The sequence below is a fragment of the Hypoxylon fragiforme genome (genome assembly GCF_022984875.1).
Source record: "Hypoxylon fragiforme strain CBS 206.31 chromosome Unknown GGS25scaffold_8, whole genome shotgun sequence".
NCBI lineage: Eukaryota > Fungi > Ascomycota > Sordariomycetes > Xylariales > Hypoxylaceae > Hypoxylon > Hypoxylon fragiforme.
In genome coordinates, this window is record NW_026054763.1 from 183,126 (window position 1) to 196,852 (window position 13,727).

The following is a 13,727-nucleotide window of genomic DNA, read 5'->3' on the forward strand; positions in this document are numbered from 1 at the left end:
GTTGACCAATCTTTGAAGTTAAGACTTATACCTACAATATCTCGTAAGTATCGCCTTCATCATATTGTTCCCCTGCATCGAGCCTTTGTTTTTCATTTCGTGTTACTATACCAATTCCCAGTTGTCATCGGCGTGTTTGGTTATTCAATGAACCTCATGTTAATGGATGACCTCCTCTCCACGTGACCCAACAGCCCCTTTTTGCCTTCCTTCCTTTTCCACATCCAAGCTAGACCCCTATATTCACCTTCCATCATAAAGCAAAATGACTAATAAGGCAGCAGCTTCCAAGATCAAAGTAGTGCAAAGCTTATTATACACTAAGGACCCAATGGACCGAAATATCGAGGAAGGTCCCACCCGGCCGGAGCTGAATGAGTGGATTGAACCGGGGATGCTTCCTCGTTCTCCGCCTGCAGCCAATCCGAAAAGAAGCCACACCCCCGAACCTAACGGAAGGAGCAAGGCAGGTGGCAAGGTCATAACCTTAGATCAATCTTATGTTCCTGTGTCACCAACTGATCGTAAAAACCCACCAAGTGACGGGGACTTTCCTAACCTTGCTCCAAATTATTCCCCAGAGGACGAATTCAACCCATTTCGAGGCGGACAAGCAAGACGCGGAGGTTTGAGTCCTAGACATATTCGAAAACAACCATTGGCTATACGACAAGAAAAAGGCCATTTGGCCAACATAGCCAACATGATGAACAAAAACATAAATGCCCACCGAACCGGCGCCAAACCGATATGGATGTCCTGGGACAAGATTGTATTACGCCTAGATTGGCTCCCGAATAATGCCACCGCTCACGACATCTGGTCTTCCTTCAAAGCCTGCGGAGACATCGACTTCATTGAGCTTTTCGAGGACCACCATGGCAGACGACTAGGCAATGGACGAATGATCTTCTCGCCACCGCCGACATACATATTCTGGAAAGACGTCATGGCCATCCAGATCCAAGGCAAGCAGTGCAAGATCAAGGTCACTTTACAGGACGAACAAACATCCTCCCCGATTCAAGACGCGAATGGAAATAAACATCCACGATTATTGACTCTCCCGATGGATTCGATGCAATTCGGGGTCCTCGTGAGCGAAAGCCAAATGATGCCGTTAAGAATCATCGATAACAACGCAATTGATCGATTTCATTTGACTGTAGACCTCCGACATAAGAGTCTCGAGATTCGGTTCGCAGTTGACATTCGCGATCCTAGGCGTACCGACCCAAGCATTAAACGCCCCAATCCCATTGGAGAGATGGAGTACACGCTTGAGATCAAGGCTCAGATTTCGTTCACGCAGGTGAACAAGCTTGTCCTCCATGATATAGATGAAACAACCTGGGCACTTATCATTCCTCTCGCAAGCCCACCTATTTTCTTTAAAAAGGTTCATAATCCGGAAGCCTACTCAAACAAGAGTTTATGGAGTGATAGGGACAGTTGGAACCGAACAGTTGACATCACGTACGACACCACATGGTTCAAAGATGATCCAGTATCATTGAATAGATACAATCAGTTCGTCGACATTGGGAGATGGACTACGTACCGGCTCGTCTTCCCTGTGTGGGCTAAAGCTCGGTGGGCGAAGATGCAGCTTGCATTGAACGCCTTCAACGTCCAGATAGAACACAGAGGCCGGAACGAATTCTCATTGGCTCCAGTAAATACATTCAACGTACTGAGACTCCTTGATACCCCAAGTTCTAGCACAACCACCACGGGCGCTAGCCTGGAGCTTCTAGCCAACACCGAACACATATATCTTCCATTCGACGTTCGATATCAGCTTGAAGCTTGCATATCGCAGGGCTTTCTGAATGAGGTTAATATAACCGCAGAATTCCTGCGAATGTTGGCGGATCTTTCGAACGAACGCACCCAACGTCGCAACAGGGCAAAGGATCTCTTGATGTATGTCTCGCAGCCTCGAACGGGAGGTTTTTCCAAGACCAACCAAGGCAGGCTTGATGAGAAGAGAATCTATGACCCTATGTCGCTCTTTAAGGACAGAAAGGCTCTGAGCCATTACCCAGAGATTTCGCTTCCGGAGCACTGCCAATGGGTGAGGAAGGTCGTGATCACGGCCACGACTATGTACCTTAGTAACCCAACGCCGGAGCCGTCGAACCGCGTCCTACGTCATTTTGCTAGCCACGAAGATCGATTCATTCGGGTGCAGTTCATGGATGAAATGAGCAGAGGGCCTATATACTCCGCTCCCGACTCTACTCAAGCCAATGCGCTGTTCAACAGAGTTCATCGAACGTTGCAGAACGGCATCGTGATCGGCGGTCGTCGTTTTGAGTACCTTGCCACTGGCAATTCGCAATTCCGTGAGCGTGGCGCCTACTTCTTCTGTCCGACCGAATACTTGAGCTGTCAAGATATCCGTGATTGGATGGGCGAGGTCAGCCACATCCGCGTCGTGGCCAAGTATGCTGCTCGTCTCGGGCAATGCTTTTCGACCACAAAGATACCCCGGGCCTCCCCGATCGGTCAGAGAATCAAGCATATTGAGGATATTGAGCATCATGGATGGAACTTTACAGATGGAGTCGGAAAGATCGCGCCGCGCCGCGCTAGATTTCTCATTGATAACCTTGTCACTGGTAAGACAGTCAAGTATGTCCCATCTGTCTTTCAGTTCAGGCTTGGAGGAAGTAAGGGCATCCTGGTGCAATGGCCTGATGTACCTTTCAACGAGGTTCACCTACGGCCATCACAGAACAAATTCACAGCCACATCCCAGGGTCTTGAAATTATAAAGACATCTCGATTCTCCGTCGCGACGCTAAACAGACAGACCATTATCATATTGGATTGCCTCGGCGTACCTGGAAAGGTTTTCCAGAGTATGATGAAAAAGCAAATCGCCAGTTACGAACGTGCGATGGAAGACTCGGAGGCCGCCATGTCATTACTGTGCAAATACGCTGACCAAACCGGCATCACCACGGTAATGGCACAGATGGTTGCGGATGGGTTCATGGCAGGAAAGGAGCCTTTCCTCATGATGACCCTACAAGTTTGGCGAGCGTGGTCTATGAAGATGCTTCGAGAGAAGGCTCGCATCGTGGTCGAACAGGGCGCTTTCGTTTTCGGCTGCGCAGATGAAACGCAAACTCTAAGAGGGCATTCAGACTCAGTTAAGCCTGGAGACAAGAATATCAGCAATCTGCCCCAGATCTTTCTTCAAGTGCCCAAGACAAGCACCAATGCAGGCGAGCCCAGTGAATACACTGTCATTACCGGAGTTTGCATGCTGGGACGAAATCCATCTCTTCACCCAGGCGATATTCGAGTGGTGGAAGCCGTGGATGTCCCAGCATTGAGGCATCTTCGAGATGTCGTCGTATTTTCTACCAAGGGTGATCGTGACATCCCCTCCATGTGCTCTGGTGGAGATCTAGACGGTGATGATTATTTCGTCATCTGGGATCCGGAGCTCATCCCTGATGAGTGGAACCATACTCCGATGCCACAAGAGACCCTTAAACCGATGGAACTAAACCGTGATGTAACAGTCAGAGATCTGATTTCATTTTTCGTTCAGTATATGAAAAATGATTCGCTCAGTACGATTGCTCACGCACATTTGGCCAAGTCCGATAGACTTGCAGATGGACCTAAAGACCCGCAGTGCATAGAATTGGCACGTCTTCATTCCAATGCCGTCGACTACCCCAAAACGGGACAAGAGGCTCTATTGAAGCCATCACTACGACCCAAGGCCTTCCCACATTTTATGGAGAAACTCGGGGGCAAGACATATCATTCAACTAACATCCTCGGAAAGCTATACGACCAGGTGACCAAAATCGAATTCAAGCCTAACTTTGACGGAGCCTTCAACGAGAGAATTCTTCGCGCCTATGCGTTGGATCAAGAGATGCTTGGGATGGTGAGAATGATCAAGAGACAACACGACAAGTCCATGAGACAGATAATGAACCAACATGAGATTGGTAACGAATTTGAAGCATGGTCACTGTTCGTGCTGTCCAAGCCTCGAATGGGAAATGATTACAAGAGACAGGAGGTTCTAGAGCCAGTGCTAGCCAATCACCGAGAACGGTTCAAGGCGGCTTGCATCAAGCTCGCCAAATCTACAGATGCGGATGTTCTCTACCCCGTGATAGCCGCAGCCTATTATGTCACCTGGGAAGAAGTACAGGTTAAGAAGATGGCCGGGCAGGAGGAATCGACCCCTGACAGCGTGCCACTGATTAGCTTCCCCTGGATATTCGCGTCGGAACTTGGTCAGATTGCCACTTCGAAGGGCAAACTGGCGTTAGATGAAATGCCAAAGCCATCAGGATACAATCACAGTGGCGACGATGACGATGGTGACTTTGAGCGCCTTGTAGGTGCTGGTGTCGTCGAAGGAGACGAGGCAGCCAATGGTAAAGGGGGCATCTTCGATGGCTACATCGCTTCACTGGCCAACAAAACTCAACTCAAGGACAAGGCGGGAAAGGCCACTGTAGTGGTTCCCAAAGAGGACGAAGAGAAGGAAGAAAGTTCTTCTATATACGGGGACCAAGTCGTGCTGGACGAAGACGAAGATGAGGAAGAGAAGGGCGAAGAAGGGGAGGAAAATAGCATGGGTCTTCTGGCTACGCTTAATGGATTGAAGATGTGAAATGACATATTTCAATCTGCGGGCATTTACAATTTGAAGTTATTAACTCCAAAATGTTGCTTCGGCCTGGCTAGATTCAGATTGGGAACTACTATAGTACCTATCTTGAGGGTCTTTAACGGGGACTGAAGTGTTCTGCGCTTGCCATTCTAATAAAGAAACGTTGACTTTAAATTTGATATCAGATGATATGTTGATATGATATGTTGATATGAGGGTGTAACATATGAGAGCTCTACCTAGTAGTGTTACTAGTGTAACTTGAAGGTGGAGAAGTAGTATAGTAGGCCCTGGACGCACTGATTACGGAAGAGGGTTGATCCTCAAGCGAAAAAGTGTAAAAGTCTTGGCAACGCACAATTTCCCACCTGCAATGGCCGAGTCAAGCCCCAACTTCAGGCCTCATCGCCCCCAGATTGAAAGCTTACCAGTTCATTTTCGACGACGACGGTAAAATCTCGCAAATCCTTTAAAGGTAAGGAATTTCTTTGATTATTTCACATACACAAGACATTGGATTTTTTTTTTTTTGGTTTATAACCAAAGTTCTCTCTATTGAAAGATTGATTGATTGATTCTATTGATTCTTGTGTGGAATTAATAAACTAGACCAAAATACCAAAAAAAAAAAAAAAAAAAAGTAAATTTCGCTGACCCTGACCCTGTTTTGTCATCCACAGCTTTTTTCAATCCGACCAAGCTTCTTCCTACCTACCCACCACCCCTCCCGAACCCCGCGAGAGATATAGAACTTTTTATCTCAACCATGGCGGACGTACAGGAGATTCTAAAGAAGAAGTTCGGTGGTGCCGCCCCTTCGCGCACTGGTATGTGTTATATTTCATTTCATCACCATTGACAATTCTTCGATTAGCGATAATTTATAATATTATAATATTAATCAAATTTTTGGTGTGTAAATAGGTGGCAAGGGAACCCCGCGACACAAGCAAAAGCGAAATGTCGCCCGAAGCGCCAACGACGACAAGAAGCTACAGACCACTCTTAAGAAGCTAAACACTCAGCCAATCCAAGCTATTGAGGAGGTCAACATGTTCAAGAGTGATGGCAACGTTATTCACTTCTCTGCTCCCAAAGGTATGTTATGCTTTCATTAGTACAGACTTTGTCAATCAACCCTATGTAGTTACTGGGCTTTCATTTAAAGCTAACACTATGGATTACTAGTCCATGCCGCTGTCCCGGCCAACACTTTCGCCATCTATGGCGCCGGTGAGGATAAGGAGCTGACTGAACTCGTCCCCGGAATCCTAAACCAACTGGGCCCTGACTCCCTCGCTTCTCTGCGGAAACTGGCTGAGAGCTACCAGAGCATGTCCAAGGAGAACAAGGAGGCGGACGACGACGATATCCCCGACCTAGTGGCTGGCGAGAACTTTGAGAGCAAGACTGAATAGACAGATCGACCAGAATAACACCCTTACGGAACGGCCCGGTATACCAGTGCTTCTCCCATATCTCGCACCTTTTTTATGCTGGACGAACGGAATGAAACCACGCGGTAAATGAAAAGAAAGTAAAATGTGAAAAAAAGAAGTTAACGGGAATGGTAATGGCAACCTGGTTTAAGGTGGTGGTGGTCTTTGTCCCATATCGATCTCACGCGAGAAAATAAGGTCAGAGATCAGGAAGGGAGTTGCTTCGATTTAAGCTGTCCATTTGTGACGTTTCACTCTCACGACTTCGGAGGGGGGGAAGGATGTTTTTCAAACAAACGATTGTCATTTTAGGTGGTTTGGCTTGGCTTTTATCGGCTTCCCCATCCATACGTCTAGGTTATGAGTATGAATGGTGGACAAGGCCTAGGTACATCCATCCACGCAAATACTACATTCCCGCTACCGTAACTGTGTTCTGCCGTTTTGTCTTTCTTGCATTTGTGATGTATAGGTAAGTTGATGTTAGGTATAGTAAGTTTTAAGAGCCAATGTCGTTGCTTATACTAAGAGCCCAAGGATGATATCAAGTATGAGATCGCATGGGCGTCGCTTCATCATCTTCTGGCCATCGAGGAAGCCGGGCATAGGTCTCTTTTTAACGCGATATCTATCTAGATCCCTAACCTAGGTAAGTTCATAACCTACAAGCCAAAATTCTCATCCCCCAAGTTCCTAACCCAACCCTGCAACGCCACCGCCCTAACCTCCTGTTTGACCCTCCTCCTTGCCTCTAGCAAGACAGACTCTTTCATCTCGCCATACGTGTCTGATTTCAACTCCTTTTGTATCGCCCCCCACCCTCCCGCCCCTGCTCCTGCTCCTGCTCCTGCTCCTCCTACCCCAGATACATTTACCTCGTCAAGGAGAGGTAACCCAGCAGCGACCTCGACGGCGAGGCCCCAGAGCTTACGCCGCGACGCGCTGCACGCGCCCCGCGGGTCACATTGCTTCCGTCCTTGCAGGGTGCCGCCTATCGTGTTTTCTTCCACGCCGGTCGGGGTCCAGAGGAGGGAGGTGGGGGTCGGTGCTATTTTTCCTGTTGCTGTTGACTGCGTCAGGCTCCGCTGCGAGAAGGCGAACTCGACGGCAGTGGTCTGCACGGCGAAGGGGCGGTAGGCGTACCCTCCCCTCCCCCCTCCTTCAGCAGCAGCAGCAGCAGCAGTAGTAGCGAACCCCCTCATCCGCCCATCGGGGGGCCGGGCCGAGAACGCGCGGCGGCACGCTGGCTCGCTGTGCCGCGGCTCCGGGAGGATCAGGGTTTGTAGGTATGCGTTGCGGGGGTGGATGAGGATGGAGGTGGGGGAGAGGAGGAGAGAGGTCGCCTGGTGCTGGGCTAGCTTGTCGGAGCAGGACTTGGAGAGGGTGGGGGGCGCGTCGGGGCGCGCGGGTTTGCGGCGGACGATGCCGAGGTGGGAGAAGTAGGCGCGGCCGGGGAGGGTGGGTGGAGGGGTGGAGGTGGGAGTTTGGGTTTGGGTTTGGGTTTGGATAGGGGGGGAAGTGGGGGTAGAGGTAGGAACAGGAATATGGGTATGGACAGTAGGCGGTGGTTCGGGAACATCCCACGGTGTAGCGTCCTCCTGCGCCGCCATGATCAACTCCATGCTCGCGTCGCCGCAGGGCGCTTCGGTGCAGTACATGTGCAGTTTGACGTCTTCCCGCCAGGTGAAGGGCTGGCCGTGCCATGGCTCCCCTTCTTCCCCTATCCCTTCCTCTTCTTGGGGATCAGTTGTACTATCCGCGGTTGTTGCTATTTCCTCAGGCTTCCGCCGCCGTAGGAATCGAGACACCCCGCCACTAAGCATCTCCTTGCACTCGTTGAGGAGGAAGGAGTTGAGGGTCCGGATGGCGAGGACCTCGGCGTGCCAGTCGTGCAGCACGTTGCCGCTGGCTTGCAGGAGTTTGGTGGTGGGGAGGCATTTCATGCCTGTTCTGTTTTTTTTAGGTTCCAGTGTGGTATTAGACTACGATTGGTCTGATGGTAGCTAGGTACATAGAGGCTGACCTACGCGATTGCTATACACCATAATTCATCGTCATTTCCTGTGACTACGTATTAGTCTAGTGATCAAAGTAGCGATGACTAGCTTATACCTTGCGCAACTATCCCGGCCAGGGGCACCCATTCACGGAGTCCATTACTTCGGACTGCTGGCTTCCTTTTTGCTGGCAGAGCATCAAATTGTTTCAGTACCAGTGCTGCGATATCATCTGCTGTGACGGTCATGGAACCATTTCCAGCCCCTGATAAGAGGCAGCAAGTGGTGTAGTAAGTGTAGAGTGAGTTTTAGATAGACAACATAAGCAACCGGATAACTAAAGGCAATATAAAATGGAATATATCATAATTAGTTTCGATATATTTCCAAACATGTATATTGAAGTCTGTCGTTCACGTCGTATGAGTGAGACTTGAGTACGGGGTGTAAGTAGCCATGCAACAATCCAGTTATTACAATAAACGATAAAACTTACATAGGTGTGGTCAAGGGTTAACTAGCAACTAAGCCACATCTCGGTAGCACTAGCCACACCTAGCGAGAGACCCTAACTTCAAGGTTTGGCCAATTTTGAAAAGGAAAAAAAGCTTAGTCACCAAGCCCACAACAAGTGCGCAACTTTGACTTTTACGAAATTCGAGCTCTTAATTTCGATTCCAACGAAAACACCAAATCGATACTACTAATCTTACAACAGCAAACCACGTCTACCCGAAGTTCTCGCCAAACAATACCGTCACAATGAGAACTTACGACGACACCTTCTCTGGCCAGAGAATTTACCCCGGAAAGGTATGATACTTGATGTTCCCTCATTCGAATCAATTACTGTCCCCTTCCGGTCGCTGTCATCGCTTGTCGTCCACCCGTGGCCAATTGAAACAAGCCATGAAGAGAAATATAATGACGAGACGGTCGCAATGGACTGGCTATCTATTTTCGCGAATCCTACACCGTCTACATTATATCTCTATCTATAAAATAGCAATCAAAATCAATGCGATGGATATGAGCCAAATGCTAACACATATGCGCACAGGGTAAGCTCTACATCCGAGGAGACAGCAAAGTTTTCCGATTCCAGAACGGAAAGTCCGAGTCGCTCTTCCTTCAGCGAAAGAACCCCCGCCGAATCTCATGGACCGTTCTCTTCCGCCGACAACACCGAAAGGGTATCTCTGAGGTACGTCACAGGCTGACCTTAAGATAGATGACATATGAGAGGATAGTCAATATCTAATGCATAACTACAGGAAGTCGCCAAGAAGCGCACGCGCCGCACCGTCAAGTCCCAGCGTGCCATCGTCGGTGCCTCTCTCGATGTGATCAAGGAGAAGCGAACGATGCGACCCGAGGCTCGTAACGCCGCCCGCGCCGCAGCCATCAAGGAGTCCAAGGAGAAGAAGGCCGCCGCTGCCGCCGCCAAGAAGTCCGATAAGGCCAAGAGCGCCACTGCTACCAAGGGCCAGACCCAACGTATCGTCGGCAAGCAAGGAGCTCGCGGTGCTCAACCCAAGGTCCAGGCCAAGACCCGTTAAAGCTAAGGCTAAGGCGAGTGTTGGACTCTTGTAGTGAGGGTATGGACAAAGGACAAGGGGCGAGTGCGAACGGGAGGAGTGGATTAGTGAAGGGTGATGATGGGCATACATAACCCACTTCCAACATGTCACTTTGTCCGGCGGCGTCTTCGGTGGGAAATAAATATGATACAAATTCCTCGATTGCGAATTAAAACCAACTGATCCTTCCTTCCGCATGAAACACGTCTTATCTATTCGGTTTTAGGGGGAATTGCATGCATGGAAATCTCTCGTGGGGTCATGGGGATTCCACACTGGTAGCTTCATTAAATGCCAGGCTCGTTCTTACGGTCTCAAAAAAATAACTTCTTCTCGTGCTTACCTCTCAGTCATGCGTGTATGTGCCTGCCTGCCTGCCTGCCTACTCAGCCACTTAGCTACCTACCTAACCTAGTATGTAGTATGTATGATGTACCTCTTAGGTAGTAACATCGTCCGTAGTACACTTACACTTCAACGACCTTGTCTGATCCGATCCAATCCTATCCAATCTTCATGCGCCTACATCCACGTCCACGTCCACTTCCACTTCCACCTTTATGACATCTCGTAGCCGGCGCGTTGGTTGGCTCCGATACCGCATCTTGGCTTCTACGCTTCCTTTTCTAGTTAGTTAGTTAGTTAGTCTTTCTACCTACATGTAGGCACCGTGCCGTTAAGTACTGTAGGTAACACCGTTCATTCAGGATGGCTGTCTGTCTGTCTGTCTGTCTGTCTGTCTGTTGACCGTCCCATGTAGGTATATAGGCTTGGGCGCATTAGAGGAGGACGTCAGTTCCGGCGAGCTCAGGGGTGTTTGTTTGTTTGTTTGTTTGTTTACCTGTCTAGGTTAGGTGAGATATGTATATACACCGGGGCACACAACTACGTAGTACGTAGGAGTAGTAGGGGTATTGGCCTATATGCATGTCGACAGGGTAGACAACAGTATTAACCTGCTTAGGTAGAAATATAGGTATCTTTCACTTTCTTACGCGTCGTTTCAAAGCTCTTGGGAGGGAGAAGTCTTGATAGATCGCATTGGTTCTAAAGGAACTATCTATACTCAGTGGGTATTGGCAAGGAGTTATTTGCTTGGATACCTAGGCTACATAGCTAGCTGAGCTATATGATCATCTACATATCTATCGAGGTGGAGAGAGGGAGACTCTCTTCCCGGCCTCTGCCTGCCCTGTCCAATACTTCCCCAATTCACATCTTTCACGTCACCGCCGTCTAATAACAATGATGCCTAACATAAAATAAATGCTCAATTTTCTTGAATTGATTTTTCCACCTCTATAGGAGAACAAATGGCTTTGCTAGTGCAGTATAGGATGGGGTAGAGTTACAAGTTATGGGGGGGATTCATATGTAATAGACAGGGAGATGGCTAGGGAGGAAAGGCAATTATAGCTTGGCGAGGACAGCGTCAACACCAGAGACAGTAACGTCCTTGGCGGGCTCCTTCTCGGCGTAGATAACCTTGCCGTGATCGACGACGATGGCGTAACGCGCAGTGCGGGCGCCGAGAGTCCAGCCGATGCTTGTGCTGAAGGGGGCGCCGTCGTCGGAGGCAAAGATCTGTTTTGGGGTGGAAGCATTGGTTAGTATCGTGAAATTAAAGAAGCATTGGGATGTGGTTGTCTGTGTGTGAGTGTGTAACAGTTTTCCCAAGGAGGAAGTTTAGAAGTGGGTGGCGTCCAATGAGGTTTCTCTATCTCTTTGAAAGTTTCCCGTTTTGAACAAGGTGGGCTGGGGACGAATTGGAGTGAAGTTGAGAGGGGATACGAGGGAAGTTTGGTAGATAAATGGAAAGGGGGAGCTTACAATCTCATCCTTGACACCGTTGGCCTTGGCCCAAGCAGACATGACGAAGGCGTCGTTATAGGCAATGACAAGGACCTGGTCAACACCGGCGGCCTTGAGCTGCGGCAGCTTCTCGATGTAGCCCTGGATGTGTGTGTTCTGGCATGTGGGTGTGAAGGCGCCGGGAACAGAGACGACGACTACCTTCTTCTCCTTGAATTCTATTTGTTTCGTATGGTGTTAGTATATCAGGTCTGTTGTTCTTTCCTCTTTACTGGGGGGGTTAATGTTGGGGACAATGGGGAGAGTATTACCTTTGCTAGCATCATACTTGATAGGAATACCGCAGGCTGTTACGGACCCTTGGTCTGGGTTGTATGGGACATAGGTGAAGGTGACACCGTCGGGGAAGCTATCTCCAGCCTTGAGAGCAGACATTGTTGCTGGTGGTGGTGGTGATGTTTTGTTTTGCTATAGACTAGTTTTGGGGAGTTGTATGTTCGTTTACGAGTTCGTTCAATGAAGAGTAGAATATGGAGTTTGGTTGATGAGAGGGGAGGAGAGAAGGGAAGGTCAAATTGAAGGTAGTAGGTAGATTAGATTGATATATATGGCTATCGAGGACAATGCGACAATGCGGACAATACCTTTGTGTTGTACAGTACTACTAGTAGTACCTACCCGGTAGTGTAAGGAGATTGTTACGGTAGTTACAGTAAGTTTGGCTTGTACTACCTACATGTATGGTCCTATGCAACTTGAAACGTTCAGTACAATGAGTACCTACATGTATTATTTACTAAGGTACCTACATAGGTAGGTACTAGTCGAGTGCTATTGCGAATTCGGACTGCATGTCCCAACCCCCCTTTCTATTTCAGATTCCACGTAACCTGCCGAATACTAGGTAACATACTAGGTTACTACTACTACATGTAGGTAACGGATGTGTTTGCCAAGACGCTCTAAGGCCGTTGTCCTTCATTTCCGGATCACGACATGATTGCATATGTATGTATGTATATGCCATGTGAATACATACCTATCGTGTATGTGTACACACAGGACCTACATAGTTCGATCATTATCATCGCTGTATGGTGGATGGTGAATGGTGGATGGTGGGGTTCGAATTATTGATCGATGGTGGGGTCAGAGGGGGGGTAATGTCACTGGTACCTTGAGGGTCAAGAGAAAGGTACTTATGTAAGTACCTAAGTACCCATTAAATGTTCGCAACATAGAACATTTCAAGGTTGCATGTGGTAACAAAAAGATCAGATAAAAAGTCTAGGCTGTTGGCCGGTGACATACCTAATTACCTAGCCTACGCTGTTACCGATTAGGGAGTCCAAATACCTATCATCATGCGCAGATGCGGCTTTTCCTCCGCCTCTATTTCTAAATCAAAGCCAGTATTTCGTCATATCTCACCTACCAAATCCATAACTATTGACAGAACTAATATTTCCTCCGAAACACCCGTGCTACTTGCCTTACCTACATACCTACTCTTCTCAACCTTAGTAATCCTTATCCAGAATATCAGGGCAAACAGTGTCCTTCGGTACAAAATCAAGGACCAGTATTACATACAACCGCCGCCTTATCGGCCCTTCAAAAAGAATGAGAGAAGACAAATACGTTGAATGTTACTAAGTCGAAGAATCTCATGTGAAATATTGGTGAAATTTGGAATCAGTTTCATGATGTAGAAGAGTCATTGACAATGACAAAGCAACACTATTTGACATGGCGTCACTCGACGATGTGACCTGTGCCCCTTGCCCCTTATTCGCCTTACATTTATTCCAAATCCCACCTGTTCTGCAGCTTACCTACATCTTGAAGCTAGAGATGTGTTTGGGGGTCAAGTGGCTGATGACTTGGATCATACATAGGAGAACCAGGTTGATGGCGCGTGCTAATGAAGCTTGCGGAGTTGCGGACTTGCCTTTTTTGACATACTCCTTAGAACATCATATTATATACATATTGTGTTCTTACAGATCTTCCTTTGTTTTGACTTCAATACCAGAAATATGACAGAAGAGCCCTGTCATTACAAGCACCTGATATCTCCAGGGCTTCGAAGCCCGAGGAAAAGCAAGATGCCTATAAGATGCACTCTGCGCCCTTCAAACCCGGACTTTCCCCACCAAAATAAAAATAAAGATCAAATTTGTAGCTCAATCATTCACCTGCCCGCATACTTAGGTAATAGGTAATAGGTTAGAATGAGTAA

General features: G+C 48.2%; 6 protein-coding genes across 6 annotated transcripts; 3 read left to right on the plus strand and 3 right to left on the minus strand.

The window, feature by feature from the left end:
- Nucleotides 1-6: 6 nt before the first annotated feature.
- On the minus strand, nucleotides 7-1,166 carry GGS25DRAFT_501919 (uncharacterized protein). The gene has a single exon (XM_049261977.1). The coding sequence runs from the start codon at nucleotides 481-483 to the stop codon at nucleotides 244-246; it is 240 nt and encodes a 79-aa protein (XP_049113554.1). The 5' UTR covers nucleotides 484-1,166; the 3' UTR covers nucleotides 7-243.
- On the plus strand, nucleotides 1,149-4,889 carry GGS25DRAFT_501920 (RNA dependent RNA polymerase-domain-containing protein). Its single transcript, XM_049261978.1, has one exon. The coding sequence runs from the start codon at nucleotides 1,268-1,270 to the stop codon at nucleotides 4,655-4,657; it is 3,390 nt and encodes a 1,129-aa protein (XP_049113555.1). The 5' UTR covers nucleotides 1,149-1,267; the 3' UTR covers nucleotides 4,658-4,889.
- A 534-nt stretch (nucleotides 4,890-5,423) lies between these two features.
- On the plus strand, nucleotides 5,424-6,075 carry GGS25DRAFT_524261 (NAC domain-containing protein; the record flags this gene model as incomplete). Its single annotated transcript, XM_049264565.1, has 3 exons — nucleotides 5,424-5,484; nucleotides 5,582-5,755; nucleotides 5,846-6,075. 3 exons carry the CDS (start codon nucleotides 5,424-5,426, stop codon nucleotides 6,073-6,075), a joined length of 465 nt encoding a protein of 154 aa, XP_049113556.1.
- Nucleotides 6,076-6,571: 496 nt separating this feature from the next.
- On the minus strand, nucleotides 6,572-8,549 carry GGS25DRAFT_501926 (adenosine deaminase/editase). The gene is made up of 3 exons (XM_049261979.1): nucleotides 8,209-8,549; nucleotides 8,124-8,157; nucleotides 6,572-8,046 (listed from the first exon to the last, which is right to left on the minus strand). Exons 1-3 carry the CDS (start codon nucleotides 8,339-8,341, stop codon nucleotides 6,759-6,761), a joined length of 1,455 nt encoding a protein of 484 aa, XP_049113557.1. The 5' UTR covers nucleotides 8,342-8,549; the 3' UTR covers nucleotides 6,572-6,758.
- Nucleotides 8,550-8,855: 306 nt separating this feature from the next.
- On the plus strand, nucleotides 8,856-9,652 carry GGS25DRAFT_524263 (ribosomal protein L24e-domain-containing protein; the record flags this gene model as incomplete). Its single annotated transcript, XM_049264566.1, has 3 exons — nucleotides 8,856-8,906; nucleotides 9,154-9,297; nucleotides 9,368-9,652. The coding sequence occupies 3 exons, from the start codon at nucleotides 8,856-8,858 to the stop codon at nucleotides 9,650-9,652; spliced, it is 480 nt and encodes a 159-aa protein (XP_049113558.1).
- A 1,036-nt stretch (nucleotides 9,653-10,688) lies between these two features.
- GGS25DRAFT_501931 (Redoxin) lies at nucleotides 10,689-12,247 on the minus strand. Its single transcript, XM_049261980.1, has 3 exons — nucleotides 11,797-12,247; nucleotides 11,504-11,703; nucleotides 10,689-11,257 (listed from the first exon to the last, which is right to left on the minus strand). Exons 1-3 carry the CDS (start codon nucleotides 11,918-11,920, stop codon nucleotides 11,084-11,086), a joined length of 498 nt encoding a protein of 165 aa, XP_049113559.1. The 5' UTR covers nucleotides 11,921-12,247; the 3' UTR covers nucleotides 10,689-11,083.
- Nucleotides 12,248-13,727: the final 1,480 nt, after the last annotated feature.